Source organism: Falco punctatus (assembly GCF_963210335.1).
Source record: "Falco punctatus genome assembly, chromosome: 4".
Classification (NCBI taxonomy): domain Eukaryota; kingdom Metazoa; phylum Chordata; class Aves; order Falconiformes; family Falconidae; genus Falco; species Falco punctatus.
The window spans coordinates 50,706,449-50,731,242 of record NC_137583.1 but is presented as its reverse complement, the minus strand read 5'-3'; the positions used below and the strand labels follow the sequence as shown (position 1 = coordinate 50,731,242).

The 24,794-nt window shown below is 51.3% G+C and overlaps 1 protein-coding gene across 3 annotated transcripts; it reads right to left on the bottom strand.

Annotated features, from left to right (window-relative positions):
- Positions 1–1,476: 1,476 nt before the first annotated feature.
- ASB10 (ankyrin repeat and SOCS box containing 10) lies at positions 1,477–24,595 on the bottom strand. 3 transcript variants are annotated; one of them, XM_080382723.1, is made up of 7 exons: positions 24,508–24,595; positions 21,203–21,274; positions 18,571–18,725; positions 4,816–5,083; positions 3,799–4,303; positions 2,368–2,481; positions 1,477–2,128 (listed from the first exon to the last, which is right to left on the bottom strand). In XM_080382723.1, the coding sequence occupies exons 1-7, from the start codon at positions 24,534–24,536 to the stop codon at positions 1,943–1,945; spliced, it is 1,329 nt and encodes a 442-aa protein (XP_080238849.1). In that variant the 5' UTR covers positions 24,537–24,595; the 3' UTR covers positions 1,477–1,942. The 3 variants fall into 3 exon arrangements, with proteins under 3 accessions (XP_080238849.1, XP_080238848.1, XP_080238847.1); XM_080382722.1 differs by lacking the exons at positions 18,571–18,725; positions 21,203–21,274; positions 24,508–24,595 and adding an exon at positions 9,710–13,119; XM_080382721.1 differs by lacking the exons at positions 18,571–18,725; positions 21,203–21,274; positions 24,508–24,595 and adding an exon at positions 6,302–9,699.
- Between the last annotated feature and the right edge of the window lie 199 nt (positions 24,596–24,794).

Sequence of the window (24,794 nt, the reverse complement as noted above, 5' to 3'; positions counted from 1 at the left end):
TGCTGTGCAGACTGCCTTAATACCAAAGGTATCGTAGAACCACGGAATCATTTAGGTTGTAAAAGACCTTTAAGATCATCAAGTCCAACCCTTAACTCAGGCCTGCTAAATCCACCACATCCCAGGCTACGCTGCCACCAAAAGGGACAGACATTCCTTCTTCTGCTTCTCCAGTCACAGACATGATCTGGCTAAAAATGAACACTCTGAAGGGGTGATTAGAATTCAGGAATATGACTCTAGGACCTGATCCCACAAACAGATCATCCTGAACAGACACATGAGCTCAGCCAGCAGGAAGGTGGTGACTTCAGGCTGGGTTCCTGCACCGCTTCAAGGGAAAGGTGCTACTGATCCGTGGTAGGACTGCAGGCCATTATCCAGGTATTTTAAAAGCTTTGACTCTCCAGCTCCCTTCATCCCTGTTTTGCAGATAGTCTTGGTACATCACCCTCAAGCCCACACCTCACCTCTCTGCCAATGGATGTCAAAAAGCACATTGTTAAACTTCTTTGAGATATACCATCTCTATACTGTCATAGTAGCACCTACCCATTCAGGCTGCCACAACTGGCTTCCTGACACCTTTTGTAAGCTTGTAATGTGTAAACACACTCCTATTGTATCCCATTAGCATTCATGCTGTGGTGCATCGCTGCTGCAAGCACATTAGGAACAGCACACCAAACCTCCCATAGTTATTTCAAGCTTGCTACCTCAGAGCAGCATGGACCACTTGTGTAAGGTGGCGATAATTAAGGTAGTGATAACTAGGGGAGCAGACTTATGCCCTGCATCCCAACAGAGGCAGAAAAAGACAGAAGCATTTGGTTTGTCAAACTGCTTAGCCTTCAGATCTGTGCGTTCCAGCATCCTGGCGCTGACATGGACATTAACAGAGGCCTTGAAACATCAGTGCACCAAGAGGAGCAACCTGCAGCACTGCCCCACAAACTTCCGCCAGCCAGCAGTTGTTTAGGTGTTCCTTGAGAAGCAGGAATGGAGCTAGCTTACAGGAAACCTTTAAGTGATGGTCAGTGCTTTGATTTCTTTACAACTCTGTCATTAAGTTACCCTTTACCTTGTCTAGAGTGCAGCGCAGCCCAGGCAGAAGCATGTAGACCTGCACTCTGCTCTGGTAGGTGCTGGCTGGGCTGTCACAGGGGCTGGCTGCTCTGCAATCAGGGGACCAGCATCCTCAGGGCACGCTTCCCCCTGGCCCCACATCACAGTCAGTGCAGGCACAAGCACTGCTGTCGGACCCCAAGCACAAAACCAGGCAGTCCCAGACACTGTACCTGCATGAGGACTGTTTGTTTAGGAGGCCTGAGCCCACACCCACCGCACATTCCCCTATGTCTTCTGAGAAGCAGATGGATGCATAGGTCCGAGAGTGCACGTCACCATGCATGGCATGTCACATGGACGAGCTCTGTCAGGACAATCTTCAAGGCAAGGCAGAAGTACTCTGGTACGTATAGAGAAGAGCTAGAGTTTATTCCAAACACCTTTGGGCACAAACTGTAAACAACTTGACTACAGAGAGGATCCCGACAAATGCCCGGGGCACTGGAGCTGCCTAGTTCAGGTTAGAGTTTGTAGACTTGGGATAGGGAGACCGATACCCTACAACTGAAACTGATCAATGCAGCGTATTTGCTCCTTGTCCCACAAAATGGCCTAATCCCCGTATCTTGCTTTTCTTAGTGAGTATGGAGTCTGTCCTGATTAGTATGGGTAAACAGGATGCTCCAAAATAGGTGTGCGAGGCAAAGCACAAGGCTGGCTGGGGCAGGGACACAGCAACAGGTTTGGCACAGGGGGCTGAAGTGGCCTGGAAGGAGGTGTGTGAGGGGAAGGGGTTAGCTGGGAAGGCACAGACAGCACCTGCAGGGATGGAACATATGCAGAGAAAGGTGCAGTAGGATTGGAACCACAGCCCTTAGTAGAGAACATCCTCAAAGCTGAGCAGCAGGAAACGGTGCAGGGCACTTGGCAGGTGCAGCTGAGATAGGACAAGAAGCAACCGGCCCTCCAGGAAGGTCCTGAGTGTGCAGCGAGCCAGGTGCTGCAAGGAGCGAGGTCTCCGGTCCAGGGAGAAAAGTGACTGGTAGAAACATGGGTATTTCTGCAGAGAGAGGAGAGGACCAGAGGCAGATAAAACTGAAAATATCACCCTGGGAGCAGAGAGAGAACCAGACATCCCTTTACCTGAGCCACCACAGTGCATCCTCCCTATCCCTATCCCCCACACAGCACCACCCTGCAAATCTCCACTCAGCCCCTGTCCTGCCCCAAGCCCCCTCTGGCACACTGCTGCGGCAGCCCAGCTGCATGCCCTCCAGCCAACAGAATGCATTCCCTAACCTGTACGACCTCCGCTGGAACAGCTTCCACCCAGTCCTCGGAGATATGCACATGATCGTAGCTGTTCATCAGGGCTTCGATGACACGTGGGCAGGTATGGCAGTACCGCAGCACCTGCACCAGGGAGAAAGCAGATGAACACCACCTTTGGGCAAGGTCCTGCAAGTCCCACTATGCCTCCAAAAAAGCTGCTCAGAACCAGCTGCGGTAAATCCAGGGGACGAATGTCCTTCCCTCACGCTGCGCCAGAAGATCAAAACCACTGATGGTGGGAAATGCCAGAGCACCACTCCTGCAAGGGGGGCAGCTGAGCCACCACCCAACACACACAGTGCACTCACATTCAGCACTACTGGGCCCCCACAGCCTCTTCTCAGATGTAGGACCAACGTAAGTGGCTGGGATGAAGATCTCCTTCAGCTGCCTCATGGCTGCAAGTAGCTCATAAGCAACCAACACTCCCGCTTTATGCCAGGCTCCTTTCCTCACATTTCCCTAGTTAGAGTGCGAGTTGTTCTGGGGCAAGGACCAACACCCATTTTGCATGCAGCAAGGCTAAGGCATACCGCATCTCTGCCAAGGGCTGCACAGGGGTCTCAGGGATGTGTTGAGCCTGTTTGGCAGGGGACTGCAGTGACCCTGTATCTGTGCTGTGTGCAATGGGTGGCTGAAGAGGTACTGTGCCCACGCCAGCTGCTACACAGAGCCCCAGGAAGACATTGTGCATATTTTGTGCAACACATCTCCAGTGTGTACCACATCCAAGCTGGTGCTGTGTACCCTACACCACCAATGTGGCCTTCGGAGCACACCCCACCCATGCATAGCTGCGCAGAGGCAGATCCCACCCCGGCTCTTGGCTCCCACTCCCTACGGCCCAGGCCAGCAGTAGCTGTCAGAGTCTATCCCGGCTGTAGGAGTGATCCTCATTATCTGGCGTTAATAGGAGATTAATTAGTGTTAATTGTTGATTTTCCTGTATTTTCCCAAAGGGGAGAGCAATCTGCTGATCTCCAGGCTGGGTAATTATTGCACTGCTCAGGAATTAAGACAGGAAATTAACCCTTTGTGTGCTGGTGCCTTGCAGAGACAGTATGAGCTGGAGGGTATACCCCAAAGAGGAAACACATCCCCTGACAGGAAAAGGGCCAACACTTTCCAGGGCAAGTGATTAGGGAAACTGGGTAAGTATTGTCCACACAGCTTAGCAGGCAGAAGCAGGAGAGTCCTACAGGAGAACATACCCCAGGAAAAAACCTCAGGGAATCCCTTACCAGTAACACCAGTTCCCCTTCCCCCAGCCACTGGGAAGAGACAGGCAGGACAGCAAGCTGGCTGGCACAGAACAAGCCCTGCTGTGACAGAAACATCACTGGGGCCCTGATGTTGACAGCCTTCCCTTCCCACCATGCACAGCTGTGAGCACCGCACCTTGAGGAGGGAGCCAGGCCAGATGCGGATGGCACCGTGGTTGAGCAGGGCTCGCACCACGAGCTCTGGCTGGTGCTCCAGCTTGTAGGCAGTTGCTTGCAGGATATTGTGCAGTGCTGTGTTGCCGCTGTAGTTCATGACATTGACGTTTGCACCCCGGGCCAGCAGTAACTCTGCTATTTGAGAATTGGCATTCTTGCAGGCCAGGTGAAGTGGGTGCTGACGGTCCCTGTCTGCAGCATTGATGTTAGCACCACTCTCCACCAGCAGCTGGCAGACCTGGTAGTAGCGGTCCATGTCCTGAGGCTGATGGGGCTGAGCACAGGCAGAGTTCAGTGGTGTCTGCCCCTCCTCATTCTCTGCCTCCAGCTCAGCCCCGTGGCGCAGAAGCAGCCGGACGTGGTCTGTTAGGCCATACCGTGCTGCTACATGCAGCACTGTGTCATCCTCCTCCTCTGTCCGACTGTTGACGCTGGCGCCATGCTGCAGCAGCTGCTGGACACACCTATGTAGGCCAAGATGACTCAGTGACAGGTTCTCCTCTCCAGCTCCCATACTACCTCCCACCCCCATGCCTGTACCATCCCACAGTTTTCACTTTTCCTGAGTCCAAAAAATCACTGCCAAAGATCCTCTTGTGCCCTGGAGCAGTGGTTATAAGCCAGGATGACTGGTGAGCAGAGATACCATCATCCTAATTCTAGCTAACTCTCCACACATCTTTAATAAAGTGTCATCACACCCAAAGCCTGCCCCCATACCCCCATGGAGGCCTGTCTGCACAAGCAGGCAGCGAGATAGCAGCACTAAGCTCAGCTGCATCAGCTGAGGACTAGAGCTTGCAGTCGTCTGTGGGATTTCAGAGGTGACCCTCGTGCAGGAACAGGCAGCAAGGCCACCCCAATCAGCAGCCATTGCTGCAGCCACCAGCCCAGCTGCAGGGATGAGTAGGGACCCTTCTACACAGGGTGAGGCTTGGGGATGGGTAGGCCCACTGTGCCCCTGGGGAAAACTCACTCGATGGAGTCTGGGCTCTTGCAGAGGTGCAGAGGCTTGTAGCCATCCTCAGAGACGGCCTCGGGGTCAGCACCAAAGCTGAGCAGCAGGCGCACACAGTCCACGCTGGCTGCTGCACAAGCCTCGTGCAGGGCAGTCTTACCCCCTGGTGCGAAGTTGACAGCTGCCCCCCTGAGCAGCAGGAGCCGCAGGCAGTCTGTGTAGCCCCGGCTGGCTGTGATGTGCAGTGGCGTGGTGAGCTCCTGCTCGTAGCTCAGAGACCACAGTCCTACAGGGAAAGAGAGGTCAGGGAGCCATGTCCAGCCACACTGCACAAAAACACTGGGCCCAGAGCTGCCCTTTCCCCCAGGGTACCTGAGGTACACCCCCACCCTGAGAGACTCGGGTCCCCCCTCAAGGGACTGCCAATTCCTTCTCTGCCAGGTCGCTGCCTTTGGACCAGCTCAAAGCAAAGATCTGGGGATGACTCTGCACGGCCATGATGACGGAAGCTCTAAGGAGCAGGAGCCCTGGGCAGGGGCTGCTCCCAGACAGTGCAGCTCAGTCAGGCAGCACACAGGGTTTCTGTTGACAGCGGATGAAGGGGCTGGGGCACAGACAGGGCTGAAAGCAGCAAGGTGGCTGGCAAGAGCACCATGCATGAAGCACCACAAATACAAGGAACCAGGCAGTAAAACAAAGAGGGGCTGAAGCAGGCTGCCATGTACAAGGGACTCAGACAAGCCTTGACCATGGTGCAGACAAACAAGCTTCAGCAGAGAGGGACATCTAGGGCCTAGGAGAGAGCAAGGGGCTGAAACCTGCCAACTGTCAAAGATGCTGACCTTGCTGGAACCATTGCTGAGCTGGTGTGGTCTGCAGGCAAACACCCTGCAGCTGTTACAGGAAAAGGGCTCCTTAAATCACACTTGTTGCTGCCTACCCAGGCTGGACTAGAGGACCACATCCCAGACTGCATGACATGTTCGACATTACATCCCTCTCACCTCTTTCTCGCAGAAGCAGCACATGACCAACTTTATTTCCCAGGGCCAGTTTCAAACTAGATCATCTCGACCTAACACAGGGCTGTGACAATTCCTTGCCCAGCACAGCCCACAGGGAGAACCAGCAGCTCAGAACAGGCTGCAGACAGAAAAGGCACACAGAGCCAGGCTACAGGGCCAGTCACAGAAGGAGTACAGCCGAGGGCTTGCATCTCCCTTGCCCAGTGGGAGAACTCAAGCAGTTCCCAAGCACTTGCACAACCCCTCTAGAAGGGGCAGGTGCCCTGGACACCTCTCACGCTCCCACACATACTCTCCCGCAAGCAGCACAGAAGAGTCTACCCACACCCCGGTGCTCTCACCCCCATCCCCGCTCCTCTGTAACCCAAATAGCACCCATGACACAATCCCAGCAGCAGCAATGCCACGCAGCATAAGCAAAAGGCTCTGAGCCCCTGTTCAGCTGGGCCATGCCACCTGCCCACTGCCTCCCTGCATACTCAGCCGGCGGAGGTTGAAGCGGTAGTTTTTCCACTCTTCCAGGTCGCTGGTGTCAAACACAGTGTTGGGACTCAGGTTATTCTGAGGGTCACTGAGGATCTCTGCCACAACCCCCTGGTCCCCTGTCAGCAGGGCCTGCCAGTAAGCCTGGGGAGGGCCATCCACCTTCCGTGTGCAAATGGGCTCCTGACTCTTATCTCCTCTACCTGTGATGCTACCCATGACACAGCACCCAGACCCTGCACAGAAGCCAGAGCAGGACCTGCTTCTGCCTCGCTGGCCAGGCTCTGATCCAATGGGTCCAGCCCCACCAGCGCCCCACACTCCCTCTGTGGGCTGCCTGCCTGCCCCAGCATGCTCCACAGGGAGGGAGGACATGCCGCGTCACTGTTTGGTCCAGGTTGGGTACAGCTCGGGTCTCGGCTTTTCTATTCTGGGAAACCTTGTGACCAAATGTTGGATCAAGAGGCCAGTAAGGACACTCCTCTCAGGCAGCAGTCACTGGCTGTGAAGGGAAAGCACCTCAGCAGGGCAGCCTGAAGGGTAGAAATGAACCCAGGACATGGCTAAGACAAGAGAGAGAGAAGCAGTCTCATGCCCAGCTACCCTGCTGTCACCCAGCTGCTGCCCAGATCGCAGCAGCACACTTTGGTCCAGCCCTTGGCTCCTTGCATGTCTCCAGCACTGCACCCCCTTGACACTTAGGCAGGTTCTTAAACAAGCCACTGGACAGCTCTTTTTAATCAAAGCCCAAAGCCAAAGGACAGGTAGAAACAGGTACGAGGATGGGAAATGGTGCATTACAAGTGAAGTAAAAATGTAGAAGGTAATTATCCTTTAGACCCCTTCCTCTACTCCTCCTTGAAATTCAGCCTGGCAGAGAGCTCCTGCATGGTTTAATACTCCCTTTCCCATCCTCTGACAGTCTCCCTACTTGGGGTTCCCCACTGCTGTCCTTTCACCGGAGATGGCATTTTCCCCTCTCCCCACTTAGTTGTATAAACACACCCTGCCTGTACTTTGGTTACAGAACAGCACACGTTTCTCACACTTCATCAGCATGGTGTGCATTTTGTTCAGACTGTATGTTCTAAAGAACACATCAAACTGCATGGAGGACTACTAGTGTTTAGTTTAATTTTTTGCCACAGAACTATTCAGATCACGCAGCTAAAAACAAGTGAATTGACCCCCATGGACCACAAGCAACAATTACCTGGGGGACCAGAGAAGAGTGTAAGATAGGGAACTTTACCCTTCTCAGTAATGAAAATAAATGACCAAGTTCTATACTGACAGCCTCCAGCATGCTTTATCTGTGCAGACCTCATCACTTTGTCTAGCTAAAATGTAGTGTGTGAAAGGGTAAAAAAGAGGGAAGCACCTGGCAGACTTTCTCACCTGATGGGATCCTCTATTCCCTCAAAGATAAAAGCAGGTATCCCATGAGAGCTGAGGTTCCCTAATCACAACAACATCGCCAGGGAGGCGAAATGCTGTGTGAGTTAGTGTCAGTAACACCACACAATTTACACTCCTCTGGACTTCTTAAAATATCAATAGGGATGACTTGGGAAAGACCAGGTCACTAGAATCCGCTTTGAAGGTCACTGGCTGGGTAAGTTTCAAGAAACTGTCCCTACAGACCAGTGAGATACATAACCAAAGCCTTAGGCAGCATGAAGGTTTGCTTTGGGTTTTATTCTGTACCCTTATCTGATAAACCTGGCAGCACATTTTTGGTTTGTGTTTGATGAATGATCTTGTTCAATTGGGTTTTTCATACCTTGAAACTTGGGTGACGAGCAATTTCTGCGTAAAGTTGTTTTACACCAGCTGTTCTGTTTTCTTTGGGGGACAAATCTTTACAAGCAGACTGACTTGCTGTTCAAGCATCTGGCAGCCCAGCACAAGACAGGAGTTAAACCATGCAATTAATATTTTACTGGCAAATGGTCTCAGTTACACAAAGGGTAATACCTTTTGTATTTTTAGTCCTAAGTAGACTGTAACAACTCAAAACCTGGGTTGTACATCTTGGAACTTGGTAAATAGTCTTCACCACCCACAAGTAACAGCACTTGCGCCTGCAAGCCCACCCTATCTGTTTGCCTCCTTGCTAGTGTGGACCCCCACAAAAAGCTCTGTCACAGTCAAGCTTTATCAGTGTGCTCCATAGCTTTGTGCCGTGGCACCTTCTGGGAAAGCGGCTTGCATCAACAGCTCTTCCATTCTGGCACAGGGGGATTTTCACCACCAGTCTTCTGTGGAAAAGAGTGGTGCAATTATGGCCCCCACACACCTGACACTCCCCGCCTTAAATTCTGTGAGTCTGCCTGCACCACACTACTCACAGACAGAGGCAAGTACAAGCACGCTTCCAGATTGCTAAGTACTCTCCCCCTTTAATGCATCAGCTGTGCCGCTTGCTGAAAAGCTGATAGATGACATCAATGAGAAGGTAAGCAAAAGGGACCATAGAGTGCAGAAGCCACAAGGTGTATCTGAGCAAGGTACAGATGGGAGGAAACACCAAGGATGACCAGCTTCTGCCTCCTGTCACTTAGGACAAGCTTGCTTCCACCACCCCTCTGGTAGACGAGATTTCTGCTCCCCTTGCCCAACCCATCTCACAGAACAGAACAGCTTGCAGGGTGCAAACCCTGCATGTGAAAGTAAGCAAAATAGCAAATTCCTTTGTTCTGGAGCAAAGCTCCCCTCCAGCTGATGACTGTTAACCCTTCCACATCAGCCCTCCCCTGCAGCTTCTCAAAGTCAGCATTAGCAGCACGGATCGATGGCTCTGCTTCATGCCTGGATTTCACCACAGCAGCAGGTAGACATGGAGCCATCGTGGCTTGGTCCCCAAGCAGCTGCCTACAAAGCTGAAACACAGCCATGCCTCTTGCTCAGAATATGGGCCAAGGTCTGCCTGAAGGGCACTGCTAAGACCTCTCCAGTGTTCCCAAAGCACCTTGCTGCCTCTAGTTTCCAATGAACAGATCCAACTTCAGATATAAGGCAGGAAAACCATCCTTATACCACCTGATGCCTTCTCACCCAAGCACCCTCTCCACCTCGCACATACTTTACATCTATCCCAGCAAACTCTTAACAGGACAGTCCTGATGCTTCTCTCCAGCAGCCCTTCCAAGCGCCCTGTTCTCACCATTTCCCAGTAGATCTGCTTCCGGTCACCTTCATCAAGCTTGCTACCATTTGCTCTACAGCCCTGGAGTCCTCCTTCCTCACCCAAAAGCCTTTCTTCCCAAATCCCTCTTCCACTACCCTGTCTGTCCCCCTGCCTGGGGGTTCCTCTCAACACTCTCCTTGGGCGTCTGTGCTCTTTTTCTGGTCTCCATCCCGGCACTTTCTATCCCCATCATGTCCCAGCCCTGCATACCCACCAAGTTTCCTGCTAGTCCAACGTAGCTCATCACCCTTGGTCTCAATAATGAGATTGACAGCTGCACTCTTGGTGAAGTACTTCTGCACCATCTCCAGGTCCCCAGTGAAGAGCGCATTCTGGACCAGCAGGTCCCGGCACTCCAGTGGCTCCAAGCGACTGTTCCGGCATCTCTGGCCAACTAGGCTCAGGCTGTGCTCATGGTGGTAGTAACAGGGCCTTACATGCCGAAAGCACTTGCACTGATCCAGCTGCTCCTCATCCAGCTGCAGCAAGCACTGTGTGGCAGAGCTGAAGGTGCAGTCCATCATGGGGAATGAAAAGGACACATCTGAACCACACAATAAACAAGCTGCTGCAGGCAAAAACCTCTCATCCAAAGCTATGTCCTTTGCAGGTTGCCCTTGGGTCCCAGCTCCCCGGCATCCAGCTGGATTCAGGCACAGCCTGACTCACCCAGTATAAATAGCCCTGCTTGGCAGCTCCCCTCCACCACCTCTCCTCCTTCCGAGAGCTTACTTTCAGCTGCTGGATGCAATCACCAGTACAGATTAACCACAGGAGACAAGTAGCAGGCAGCCTTGAAACTCTCTATGTGCTCACTTGTTTGCTCTGCAAAATCTCTGCTCTGCACAGCACTCCCACGTGGAAAGAAACAGGGCAAGATGGGGGCAAGCACAGTGGGGCCGCTAGGGAAAGGCCTGCAGCAAAGTGGTGTCAGAAGTCATGAGGGACTGAGTACAGAGGCCTTCTCCACAGGGACCCAAAAACCTCTCACAAGCACCCACCTCCCTTCCCGCCCCACCCCCCACCTTGGGAACCCAGCATCTCCACCAGGGCAGCAGGGCTGGCTGCTGAGGCACAGCTGAGCAGAAGAAAGGAAGGCATGCAGGCAAGCCCTGGGAATAGCAGCTTGTATGACATGAACCAGGTTTCCTGGCAATAAGGAAGACAGTCTCCTATGCAAACCTCAAGAGGCTGGCAAGTGTCTTTGGGCTTCTGAGGTGTGTATGCCCAGCTATAACTGGAGGGGTGGATTGCATAGCAGGTCACACTTGGAGGGGTGAAAGATGCTGAAAGCACCCTGTCCCACCCCAGTTATCACTGCTCATTCTGCAGGACACAGAGCAGATGCCATTAGCTAGGATGTTGTGGTAGCTTGACATAGGTTTGGGACCTGTTAAATTTAGTTTACTCTCAAATTACTTTCCTGCAAATAACCTTTTATTTTGCTGTGTCCCTGCCAACATGAGAACCTTCCAGCTGGGCAGGCTATGAGTGCCAACAATGGCAACAGGGACTCATTAGCTGCTGGTGGAATTTCAGCCCATATTCTCTACCCAGCCCTATAGCTAAGGGCGTCTGGGATTGCTGAGCTGACATAGAGACCTGCCAAGGGTGCCTGAGGGCTAGCAAGGGTGGCCATGCATCCAGACTACATGCCTCTACCCTGAACTGCTACACCGATCCCCTGACTTTCTCCTGGACCATGCTGCCTCACTGGACACGGCTTTGTTGGAAACTATCATGTTGGCCCAACTGACTTACCTCCAGGACCACACCACAGGCAAGTTGTGTCACTTGTTTAATATTAAATAAGTAAGTGCCTAGAGGTTTTTGGAGGGTTTGGGTGAGTTTTTTCTTTGTTTTGGAGGTTGGGTTTTGGGGGCGGTTGTTGCCGGCTGTTTTTTTTTCTTTGGGGAGGGGGAAAGGTTTGTTTTTTCTTTAAATCTGAACCCATTCAGTCCTTACCCTGTGAACTTGGTTCCAAGCTGTGACAGAGATCTTTCTGGTGTGGCTGCAGGTGCTGACCAGACAAGGAACAAGGGCTTTGCTCATGTTCCTTTTGGTGGCTGTTTCCAGCACAGACAAAAGGCCTACATAAGAACTGGGAAGCCCGAAAGGGCTCGTGAACCAGTTCCAGGTCTGCCAGCTACCTTCAAGAGTTGTCAGACACATTTCCCATTGCCACTGCAGATACTTTACACCCATGAGCAGCCTGCAGCATCTCACTGGTATAGCACTGGGGTCACAGGCACACTTGTTCTCCTGTGGGATGCAGTGGCTGTATCTCCAGCCCCACTTTGGAATCCACATTCAAGCTTATTGAAGTGAGTGTCCAAGCACAGGTGTGAGAGGAGGGCAGATCCACACTGGCCAGAATTACCTGCTGACCCTCTGAAGGGGCTCAGGGCCTGCCTCACACCCTCACATGCTACAGGACCTGCTGAGGAGTCAGGCAGAAGAGGCACTCATAGGTTCCTTCCTGTGCTCTTCCCTATCAGATTCCTACACCAAAGAGCTGACAGGTCCAGGAGCTCCCAGACTGATGTAGGCATTAAGAATGGCAGTAGATGCCACTACTGTAAGGCTTTCCATATAAGCTCTGGCTCTCCCTTCAGACACAGCCACAATCCAAACAACTAGAGACCTTTCCAGCCTCATCCACATGTGGTGAGCTTCACAGTGGTCACCATGCCACAGAGCCCCATCACACATGTATATGTACACACATGTCCAGTGGCCTTGTTTTAATTCTGTACACACACTGCTTCCAAACCCTCTCCCCACTCGGTGGTTTGTCCTCCTCCTGCACACAGTGGCCAAAACCTGATAAACAACTGTCCTGTCCCAAAACAGCATGTACAGAGCTCATCAAAACAACTTATCTTTAGTTGTTTGGGGGTGGTGGTGGTGGGTGTTCCTTCTTATTTCTTTTCTTTCTGTGTTTCCTTTGTGCCTCCTTCACTTCTACTGTCTCTTGCACTGCCTGGACCCACCTTTCATCCAGTTGTAATAGTTCAAGACTGTCTTGCCAGTCCTGCAGAGAGAGCAAGTATGCAGGGGGTAAAAGAACACTGCAAAGGAGAGTGGCAGCGCAGAAGATAGAAATCTGTTTGGGGCAGGAGGAAGGGCTGGCCATTCATCCAAAGCACAACATAAGTGAGACAAGCAGGCTGAAAACAACTGGAAAGGAACAGTCAAGGAGGGGAAGGCAGAAGGGACAGGTTAAATTGCCTGCAGCCTCCACCAGCCTCCCCTCTCTGTAGATGGGACCCACTTGTTCAGCAGCTACAGGAGCTCACAGACTTCCACTGCATGCTCCTTAGCCAGCTGCAGCATGTGACAGCATCAGCACCAACACACACAGCTTGCACGATGTGTCCTTGGCTGTAGCTATCTGACACCTTGGCCAGGGCACTGATAGCCAAGCTACTGGTAAGAAAATCCTACTTGCTTTTGCATCAGTCACCACCAGGTCTCTGAACAAAGCAGAGAACCCATGAGAGGACACCATGGCAGGAAGGGTGGAGAGAGCATGACAAATAGGGTATCTGTGTCTGACCAGAACAGAGGCTCAGTGCAACAGCCTCAACTTGGGGAACATGAAGTACAGAGGAAGTTAGATTCTGTTAGAGATGAGGAAAAGGACAAACTAAGGAGAACTCTTAATTTCTCTCAACCTATCTTTCCACCTCCCACTGCTCCTGCCACCAAAACCAATGCAATCATGCTTCCCCCAGCCATGGGCTTGGGCACAGAATCCATCAGATTCTGTAGATCTGGGCACAGAAAATAAAATACACAGTACTATTCATGCACCCTGCAACCACCCAGAAGAGGCATCTAAGAGGAACACCCTGACTGCTAGGCTGAGGCCAGGTCCCTGGACATCACACCCAGAATGCTGGCAGAGCTTGCATACTCAGGCAGTTTCAGAGACCTTGGGCTGAGTGGGTGTGCCTTTTAGCCTTTGCACCAGCTGCCCTGGGAGATCTCCTCCCACTCCCATGGCTAACAACAAAAAACCCAGAACCACCGCACAACAAAAAAAAAAAAAACCAGACAAGAGACAAAAAAGCAACACCAAAACCAACAAAAAAACACTACCAGAAAATAAAACCTACAGAATACAACCAACCACACACACTCCTCTCAGCAGAGCCTTTCCTTCATGTTTGACAGGGCTCTGGCATCTGCCCTGGCCCCACAGCAAAAGAGGGTCCTTTGCTTGCTCTGCCTGACAAGTTACAGGAGGGAAGTCAGGACCATCTGTCCCCTCGGCACTGTCATCTGGCAGCTACTGGCACAAGGCTTTACCTTCAAATCCAATTTACTGAGTCTACCTACTGTACACTCCACAGCAGGCTGCATAGTCTGGGTGGGCAAAAAAGCAGGCTTCTCCTCACTGGTTTTGCATAACATCTTCACATCTGGGGCACAGGTCTGTCCGTTGCACAGATCAGCAGCACTCAATCCTCTGGCCTCAGTGATTTCAGGGCATTTAGCAAGTCCTTCCCCAGATGCTTCAGATCTGTCTGTGATGAAGAGGGTCTTCAAAGGTCAAAGTAAAGGGGTTCATGTGCAATCCCATGACCCAAGGCTGGCCAGAGGGAAGATTCATATCCTTGCAACGCGTCACAATTTTTTTTTCAGTGATCTCACAGCTTCTAAACATTGTTGCTGATATTGCAAGAGATTTGTTTTATCTCTTACTAAATAGTCTGTTTTATGATTACACCTGCCTGGTGTTGGGGGCAAGATGAACAGAGTGAGATCAGAAAGGTTACAACATATTTATTGTATGATTAACAGAGCATGAGAGACATGTTGGAATGTCTGAGACATTTAGAGAAATTCAGAGGATCAACTCCTGCCTGTAGGTTTGCATGGGCTCAGAGGCTAATAGTCATTGACTTTTGAGAAGGCACTCCCTGGAGCATACACAAGCAACCCCACACACCCTCAAGAAGCATTGCATGGGTAACTATCTGCCCATGAGAGATATGTCAAAACAAAACTGAGGTACCCAGCCCCACAGCTGTTACCCAAATTGGTATAGAGACAAGTCTGTCCATGATGCAGGTCAGAGCAAGGATGTTGGAACTGGAATCTCCAGCCCAACAGTAATGCAAGTGTGTCCATTTACATGTGCTCCTGTGTGTAACGAAGTATGTCTGCCCCCAAAAGACAGATATGGGGAGAATACCTTGCTACTGGCAAGGTCATCTGCAAGCTACAAGCCTAAAGACATAGCATATGGCCCTATCAGGTCAGAGACTACTCAGGAAACCATGATATTACATAGATATTAGCTGCTCATATGCACTAACATGATTTATTAAATGCTGCCACCTTCAAAAGGTTCTGATGACACATGGTAAGCTACCAGAGCCCATACGGTGCACTTTGTTTTCAAGTCTTGAACTATTAGCTCTTCATTTTCTACCTTAAGCATTAATAACCCCTAGTTTTGTTTTACTGTTTAACCTCCCAGGTACACAGAAGCTGTACACTAGATTGAAGCCAAAAGCAAAGTACACACCTCTACCATACAACAGATGAAGAGAAAGAGGGATCCAAAAAAACTACCCTGAGCAGAAGAAGGGGGACCAGCAGCTAGCTCCTGCTAGTCTGCAAAAGGTTAACACAATAACTGCAGTAGCCAGCCACTGCTATTTTGTGAAGGCCTTTACTCCAGCAAGTACAAGGAGTCCCTCCTGTAAGCAGAGGTAGCAGAAAGAGACCTCACAGAGCTTCAGACCAGGCTTCAAGGAACAAGTAAATAGAACATGACTGTTCCTCAAAACACTACTGAGCTGAAGCCCTCATTCACAAGCAGGGCTATGAAATGTGGACCACAGAGAACCTCTTGGGTGTAGAGGAGGCTGTCGTTCAAATGTTTGTCAGGACTGCTCTTACACAGCAGCACACAGGTTGGAGTGGTAGCCACCTGCAGTAATACCTTCTCTGTCAATCAGGAGCAACTTGCTATGGCACAAAGTCATTCAGAAGACCTTTCCAGGCTCACTTCTGTCACAAGCAAAGCCTGCTTCTCATGTCATATTACTGACAGCTGCAGCAACTTTGATAGCTGCAGTGTCAGAAGCAGTAGACAGAGGTCTTAACCAGAGCTAGAGTACAGGTGTCCAAATGGGGATCACCAGTTCTAACAGCCAAAGCAGTCAGTTCCAGGTGATCCAGCCCCTTCTCTACCCACAGCCTCACTCAATTACTAGTTCATAAGCTATGCATTCCTACCCACAGTGCCCGAAACACTGGGATCTCTTCCTGACTTTACTACTTCCTTTGCCTTGCGTGGCTTATCTTCTTGGTCCACTGCCACATTCAGCATCTGTGCTCCTCTCTCAACAGCTCATCAACCTGGATAAAAGATCACCTCAACATAGCACCTGGCAGACTCCTGGTTCACCTCTAACACCACACCCTACTGTTCTTCAGCTCTACCAGGAGCACTGTCCCTAGAGGCCACACCACGTTAGCCATTCCCAGCTTAACTCCCCATGGACACAGGCTGCACAAAGCACTAGTAATTCAGAGGAAATAGTCATGAACACCTCTAAGCCCAAGAGCTCTGGTCTCAAACCCCCCAAGTCATAAAAGCCTTTCCACCCCTCTTCAGAATCTTCAAGCAAAACACCCACAGTTGTCATGCATCCACCAGTACAGGCTGTGACTGACCCACTGGGAGACAGCTCTGTGGAGAAGGGCCTGGGGGTGCTGGTGGGCCCCTGGGGTGTGTGAGGAGGAGAGTGACCAGCAGGTCAAGGGAGGGGATCCTCCCCCTCTACTCTGTCCTGGTGAGGCCATGTCTGCAGCACTGTGTCCAGTGCTGGGCTCCCCAGTTCCAGAGACAGGGAGCTACTGGAGAGGGGCAGCAGAGGGCTACAAAGGTGATGCAGAGACTGGAGCATCTCCTGCATGAGAAAAGGCTGAGCAAGCTGGGCCTGTTCACCCTGGAGAAGAGAAGGCTGAGGGGACCTTATCAATGTCTACAAATACCTTAAGGGTGAGTGCCAGGAGGACGGGGCCAGGCTCCTGCCAGGGGTGCCCAGCGGCAGGACAAGGGGCAGCGGGCACAGGCTGCACCACAGGCAGCTCCTGCGGAACCTGGGGACAAACTTCTTTCCCCGGAGGGTGCCGGGCGCTGGCACAGGCTGCCCGGAGAGGCTGTGGGGTCTCCTTCTCCGGAGCCATCCCAACCCGCCGGGACGTGGCTCTGTGCAGCCTGCCCTGGGAGAGCTGCTTCAGCAGGGGGGTGGGCTGGGGGGGCTCCAGGGGTCCCTTCCAACCCCAGCCATCCTGTGAAGGTCCACAGGGCACATTCAAGACAATGAGAGCCCACAGCCCTCACCTGCAGGCAGATCTTTTTCTACCCCTCTTCTGTGTATTGATCAGCTTCAGGTCACAGTGCTGAACTTCACCAGACTCTTCTAGCTCCATTTTGCCCTACCTCCCAAAGGCACTGGGGCTCTTACCCTGGGCCTCCCCTTCTCCACACCACATCTGTCAAGAGAACATCTCATCTCCTCATCCACCGTTGTATCACACCCTCTCTGCTTGTGTTTCAGCCCACTGCCACCATCAGGTAAGAACAGCTGCCCTCCCTGTTCCCTACAGCACCTCTGAGCCATCTCCATTTGGGAGGGCAGCTGCACAGGCAGCTGACAGACAAGAACACAGCCTGGCTTGGATGAGCTGAACCACAATGCACATGAAAAGAAAAAGCTTGGCAGACAGACCAGCTAGGTTCTCCCCACCTCCAACACACCAGGCAACACTCAGGGTCTCAGCAAGGAAAGCCACGCATCCCATGCACGTGCAAATCCAAATGCCTGCATTTGGCACTGGCCACCATCCACACCAAGATATGCTAACAAGCAAGCACCTGGAAACCTCAAAATGGGCTTATGCCTCTTGCACCACAGCTGTGGCCACAAGAAGTAGCAAGAGAGCAGCTTGTGCATAGCAAGCCCTTTGCACAGAAGATGAACAGTGTCCTGAAGAATAAACCACCACAACCAGTCCTATTCTTTGACAGCAAGGTTAAGGTTTCAGCTGGAGCCTTACTACTCACAGGCACATGCAGAGGGAGAGAACAATCAGGGCATACACCACACAAAACCATCTACAAACTCACACATATAAACCCTGCAGAGTTCCAGCCATAAAATAGCAGCTTCTGGTTTCTTGATCTGTGCTGCATTTACAGCAGCTCCAGTCCCCTCCCAACCACAGCATGCAGCCCCCTTTCTTGGGCAGTACATAGTGACTTTGATTACATTGAGTACATTGATTGCTGGCAGGAACCTGGATGAAAGCAGCATATCCAGGCTTGGCACTTCCTTGCCCCACATTATATCAATTAGCACCCCTTCAGCACAAGGCTGTGGGACCCAGCCTCTCTATTATGAGGCCATCCCACCACGTACATTTCCCAAACACACTGGAAATTCAGACTCACCAGTCCTGGGGCAGGGTGGTGGAAATTCCACCTCTTGAGAACTTTTGCTGCCTCAGACACAGATAGGCCCCACATTTTATACCCTTTTCTTCCTTCTCTAATCTGACAGCCTTTGCCCCTACTCCAGCTTTGCTTCTGCCCTCATATCTGCTTGGCAGTCTTTTCTGAGACAAGGACGCTAGAGCCATCCATTTCCTGTTCAGGAAAGCAGCCAGCAAGGTGACTGTGCAAGGGACATAGATGTGAGAAACCAACATGCCCTTAAGTATACCTGGGGGCTTGATCCTCACACCACCAACATTTGGTCACAAGGTGGCACCAAGCAAAACCACAGCTGGGACCCTGCCTAGAAGGGGCTGAACATGATCAGGAGGGAGAGGACAAGGGGAGAAGACCAAATACTGCTCATGCCACCAAGGCAAACAGGACAAGGATAAAGTGGCATCACAAGCCTTGTACTACCACATAGTATTTCTATTTCTGTTGGGAGGACGGTGGAGGGTGCTCATGCAGCAGTCTGGCTGCCCTCCCATTCAGCCACTAACCAGCACTCACAGAACCACACTGAAGCTGCTGCTTCATCAGCTCCCTCATACCTAGTCCCTCCAGCCTCTGTAGCTTCCCGTGGACATTCAAGAGCACATGCTGATACTTGGCTTCATAGTCAGCTTGGCACAGGTGCTGTAAACTCTTCTCCACACTGTGCCCAGAGCACAGCAGCTGGAAGCCTTGGGGCTGCAGAGTCTGGAGCCTGCAATAATAGAAGTGCAAGGGCTTGTCAGAAAGTAAGCACAGTTCTGCATTGAGCATGGAGCACAGGTGAAGGACAGGATACCTGAGACATTCCCATCACCAAGCATGCCCCACACATCCCCATTCCAGAGGCCAGCACCCAATTGCCTGGACCATGTCCCTCACTCCTCTTGCTGCAGACACCAGGCCTACCTTATCAAGTAAATTTCTCCCTAGAGCCAAGCAGAGGCAGCCATAGTGGGGAAGAAACATTAGAAGCATCAGAAAGAGGTTGTGTGGGGAGTGAGCAGTGTGTGTGTAAACGAGCCTGTAACGAGTTTGTAATATGCATGTGTGGCACGGCCTGCGCAGCGTCATCACAATGGCACAGGCACTTTCCCGCCTCATTGCCTCCCAAATGGATTTTAAATATCATTCTGAGGACACAATTATTTAAAACGCTGAACTAAACACTCACTAATGGGAAAACGGCGTGTGGCCTGCAGCAGCCATTCCTCATGGGGCCACTCTGCCCATGTCGTCCTCTTCTCCAGCCCCACACCCTGCATGGGGGTACACGGAAGCATCCTCTTCCCACTTGGAGACCACACAGGGTACCACTAGGTAATGGTCCTGAGCCCAGCCCAATACACATTACTTGTGTGCAAACATACTTTTTGTCACCATCTCGTTTCTGTCCTCAGGCCCCAGAGGAGGCCTCCACCCTGTCCCAAGCTTCTCAGTACTAGGGGCACTGCAAGCCAGTCCCTGGGGCTCTCAGTCCCCAGCTGCAGCTCTGCATCAGGAAGCACCTTACCAGACAGCAGCTTTTTCAGTCTCCCCCCTCATGCCTGACAGCAGGTAATACAGGGCTATACGAGGAACAGACATTAAACGAGGATGCCTTCTGACCCCCATTGTTATACGGCTCTGGAAATTATGGATATCAAATAAGACTTACTTTCTCACATAATTAACTTCTGAATACCTCCCCCATCCCCTCTGCACAACCCCAAGCAGGGGAGATTAAGGAAGCAGTATTATTGATGCCTACATCTAAGACTCCAGAGTGAACAGAAAGAACAAACAGGGAAACAAACTCCTTGCAATAATACTTGCTGGAGAGAACAGGGATGGAGACACAGACCTTCAGTCCCCCTACAGAGCCTCAGACAGTAATGTGTGTGTTCACAGGGGAACATCTGTCTGACCTTTGATCATCAACCTTCTCCCATTCTCCAAGCAGGGATCCTGGGCCGCCATGAGTTAGGGACTCAAGAGTTACCATTACTTATAGACAGCCCACCTCTCAGACCAAACCAGGAAAGGGAAGGGACATAGACCAGCACTGTCCCCACACACCAGCAGCTGAGCACAGAGAGGATGAGAGTTCCTTGCTGGAACCCTGGATGCATTTCAGACGTTCATATTTTAACAGCTTTGGCATCACCAGAGCTATCCATCACCAGCTCATTTTCCTCCAAGTGCTGAACCATTCCTGCCTATGCTATTTGGAACAGTGTCTAATTACACACCAGAGCAGCCACCTGGCAGCACTGCTGCCAAGGGATGCAACAACATGGAAAGAGAAACGCATGCAGGTCTGCACACTGGTGCCAACCTCCATTCCCCAAAACCCTCCCTCTCCTCAAACCTGCACCACTCATCATAGACTAGAGAGATGCTCTGCCTCACAGTCCCCCGCTCTATGACAGAAAAGAGCCCATGGTCTTAGAGTCATTGTTCTCCTACAAAAAGGAAAAGAGAACACTGGCATTACTGATACTTGTATAAATGCTTTGATTCAGTTTGTCGCACTGGTGTTCTTTTTGAGGGGGTTTGAAGAGTGGACCCAAGGCAAAAAAGAAAAGCTGCTTCTAGCCCACAGGCACATATAGCTTTGTAAGAATGAAACAGATTGACGCAGACATGGGGCCAGAGACAGGCAACATGACAGTGCTGCAGTACCAAGAATTCTCTGGGGGACTTGTAAGGACACAGGCAGACCTGGAAAGAGACAGACTCACAAAAAGGCAGTCAAAAGACACTTTGGAAGAGTACCTGCATGGGCTCAAGAGTTAATGTTTGCTTTTTACTGTAAGCCAAGTGCTTCTGGGTCATTCTTGTAGTGACCAATTTCTTGTGAATCCCTGTTGGTTGGCAGTCCACCCACTCCTCCCAAAGCAACTTCATTCAGATCTCACCTGATGCACTAAAGCATCATGGCACAAACAGGACATGGAGCCACAAGTCCACTCTGAGAGAATCTGAGCTGTGGAGCCAGTCTTCACAAGAGCTACACTGTGCTAAGTGTGCAGAGCGATCCCTCACAAAAGGAAGGCTGTGTATGACATCCTGTGCAAGTGTATCAGGGCAGTTCCATGGGGATGCACTGTGGGGAAACAAGCAGCATGAGCCCCACACAGTGAAAGATGAACCCACGTCCACATGGGAAATGGAAGAAAGACAGTCTGGCAGGCTCAGTGCAGAACTCACCATATCAAGAGCAACCATCTCCCTCCACCTCTCAAGCTTGGCACATCTGGAAGGGCAGCCCGCAGTGCAGATCTGTGAGGAAACGCAGGAAATTTAGTAAGAGGGATATGAGGCTGATCACCAACTCCATTCTGCCAGCCTTTGAGGGGCGGATGGGGGACAACACATGAAGCAGGATGCACAAATTGCAATACTAGAGAATCAAGTAGCTGCACCACTAAAGCCTTACTTCTCTTGGGCTCACCTAATGTCAGATGCTCTGCCAGACACTTCCAGGAGATAGCTGCTCATCTCACCGTAAGTCAGCAGCTTACCCACACAGACGGCCAGGTATCTGCCGAGAGTGCCAGGGTACCACAGAGGGAAGCTGCATGCTCCACTAGCAGCCTGCTTAGAACAGGGCAGCACCAGGCTCCTGCCCATGCAACAGAAACATATTTGACATCAGGTAGTCAGGGAGAACCACCTCCAGGGCAGAAACAGAACTGCAGTTCCAAGCTACTCGAGAACTCTCCATCCCACCAGAAGCACGACTGCACATTCTACAGCCAGGAAAACGGGAGTGCTGCTGGAAAGGGGGCATAAACACAGACGCTGTGGCCTAGGGAGCGCTAGAACTGGGCAAGGAGATCGACTGCTGACCTTCTAGATGCAAACGGCAGCCTGCTTGTAATTCCGCTCTTTGGCCCGACTCTCCCAAGCCTGCCACTGACATGCCACAGCAGGCAGAGTGTCCCCCGCAAGCCCTGACACAGCCTCTGCCACCTGCATCGCCTCTCCCTGCAGCACAACTGGCCACAAGGGCTAGGAGAAATGGAAGAACTACAGCCCTGCAGGGCCAGATACTGCTCCAACACCTGTGCTCAGGACCAGTTCTGGCTTGCAGGCAGGGCACTATGAAGAAGAACACTCTTCAACACAGTCCTACAGTCAAAAGGAACAGAGTACCCAGTACAACCTCTTCCCTCCCTCCTCCAGCCAGCCCCACACTATAGCAGCAGGGCTGGGACTCACTAAGACTTGCTCAGTCCCAGTTCTGCCACCTCCTGTACTGTCCCTGGGTGTGTCACATACATCTGGTCTGGCCCACACTACTGGGCCAGACTGACTCCAGCATCTGGCACAGCTCTATAGCTCATGAGACTCAGCATCACCAAACAATCGTCGTTAGGTCCAGGGCTGCCCCACACACTGTCACCTGGGACCTACAGCTCTGGTTCCTCCTGATACACCTACCCCAAATTTTGCTGCTATTGGATGACCTCAGAACCAGGTATCTGGTCCCAGTGGGAGGCTGGCAAAGGACCTCCACCACATCTCCACCCAGAATATAGCCCACATCCTTCCTTTGCTCCACCACAGACTGAGGCAGTACCTCCATGCAGGGACCCAGGGACAGCCCTGTGCACTCCAAGATAGTGCTGCACTCATGGGGCAGTTGGGCTGTCCCACCACAGCCCAGGGGGTCATGCTCTCCACCTTCAGTCTGCACACAACATGCACTTGGCCCTCTGGGCTGCACAGGCTCCATATGGACAGACAGCATCTGCTAATGCTCCCTCCAGGGCGCTAGCTCACGCACCTAGGAAGCACATGGGGACATGAACTTCCCAGTCAGCCTGAGGAGACACAGACAGGGCCAGTCATTAACACAGTGGTCCAAGGCAGAATGCTGAAGGCTCAGTCCTAGCCCAGTTTATAGACCTGCAGGACAACACTGTCTCTTCAAAGCAAGAAGAGATTATGTTTACAAACCCTAGAAAGAAAATACCCTCTGTTTCTCCTGTCAGTCCAGTTCCTTCCGTACTACCTCTTCCCCCCCCCTACCTGAAAGGGAGAAGTTTTTCACCAGAGGGGCAAACAAAACCCACCAGAAAAACCAAAACACCTTTAAAAAAAAAGTTTATAAACAGAAGAAAAACCCACTACCCACTGCTAAATGTGCCCCAATGAACTGGAGGGGTTTAGTCTCTGCTCTGACTGGTACAAACAGATAAACAGCATGTCGATAACCTGGGCTGGCAGAAAGAGGACCAGCACAGTAAGGAAGCACTTGAACAGCAAGAACCTCAAAGACAACATAAGCTTTTAGCAATCAGGTACCTGAAAATTGAAATAAGGAATTCAGAGAACCGTGGAAGAGCCCACACTGCTTCCCAGAATGACCCTAGCTTTCTGGGAGTATGCCCTGTAGCCTCTGCTCCTGGCTGTATTAGGTCGTTTTCAAACAGCAGCTGTGCATCCAGTCCTACTGAAAATCCAGATGGCAACAGTTCAAACTGCCTCAAGATTTGTGATGCAAAGATTAAAGACATAGTCTGTGTTTTTATACATTTATTTGCAGGCAGTCAACAGGAAGTTTTGCTTTTTTAGTTGCCTAAGAAAGTACCAGCTCCTGCAGGACTCCACAAGAAGGAAAGTCTCCATTTATGGTCTCTGTTAACAATTTGTTGAGAACTGAATAGCTCACAGAAATCAGCCTGCTATTGGGTGTTCCATAGTTGACATATAAAGCTAAATAAAGCTAAAGTGACTCTTCCTAAAAATTATAAATAAGTCTGTGACATCATCAATCAAGCCTATGATTGAATAAAATAAGATATTGTACACAAACCACTTCGATTACTTATGTTCAAATCCCATAAACTGTTATCAAGCAAGCTTTAGAGCAGGTTTCCCTTATTTTGCCTGAAATTAATTCTAAGCTAACTGACCCACACCTAAAAACGCTATCCTCCTTTTCTAGATTATAAAATGTTTCCTCCCTGATCTTTTACTTACAGTTTTCTGCTACTCCAGTATTTATTTTTTTTACTAAATGCCAGCAGCAAATCAGAAAACTCCAGCACATTTTTTTTCCAAAACCCAGGTAAAAGTTATGAAGATCCTGCCCTTGAAGCAGTTCTCTCATCTAACTACTATTTAACAGCTTTTTTAACCTACAAATGGACAAAGAAGTGGGTTTGGTTTTGCTTTAGTAACCTTTTTTAATCAAATAGAGAAAAGTTTTAGAAACAAATAGTATTTCTGTACTTACTGCGTACTTTGTCATTCCAATATTGTTGTTGTTCTTCACATGTAGAACCTAGGGTTCATGTCTCTACTCCCTGCAGATGCTTTCAAGCTCCTCATGCCCACAGCCAGCAGGTGCCTCAGCTCGCTGCCCACAGGGCTCCTGGCACGGCCCTCAGCCCCCTTCTGCCAGGGCACCCAGCGCCGTGAACAGCTAGAAGGGCTTTAGAAAACTTCACATTTTATCCTGCCCCTGCCTTCTTGGAACTAATTTAATAGAAAACTCTACTTACAGTTTTCCTCCTTTGAAGTGCGACAGCATTCACGGGGGGTTTCCACCTGCCCACCATGCCGGCGGTGCGGAGGCCCGGCCGCAGGGCCCGGGGCTGGCTGAGGGGCCGCAGGGCTGCCCCGAGCCGGGCCCGGCCGCGCTGGGGGGCGCAGGACGGCGGCCTGCAGACCCCTGCTGGTGCCAGGCTGCCGCCGCAACGCCGGCACCGGAGGGGACGAGCTGCGACAGGCCCATGCCCGGCCCGGGATCGCTGGCCCGCCCCGGCCGCCCGCCGGGCTGGGCCCCGGG

Coding starts and splice junctions, on each gene's coding strand:
- ASB10 (XM_080382721.1), bottom strand. CDS start 6,680: ATGTCCTCCCTCCCTGTGGAGCATGCTGGGGCAGGCAGGCAGCCCACA. Junction 4,304..4,815: donor AAGAGCCCAGACTCCATCGA/GTGAGTTTTCCC, acceptor TGGCCTACATAG/GTGTGTCCAGCAGCTGCTGC. Junction 2,482..3,798: donor GGCCTGGCTCCCTCCTCAAG/GTGCGGTGCTCA, acceptor TCCCTGGTGCAG/GTGCTGCGGTACTGCCATAC.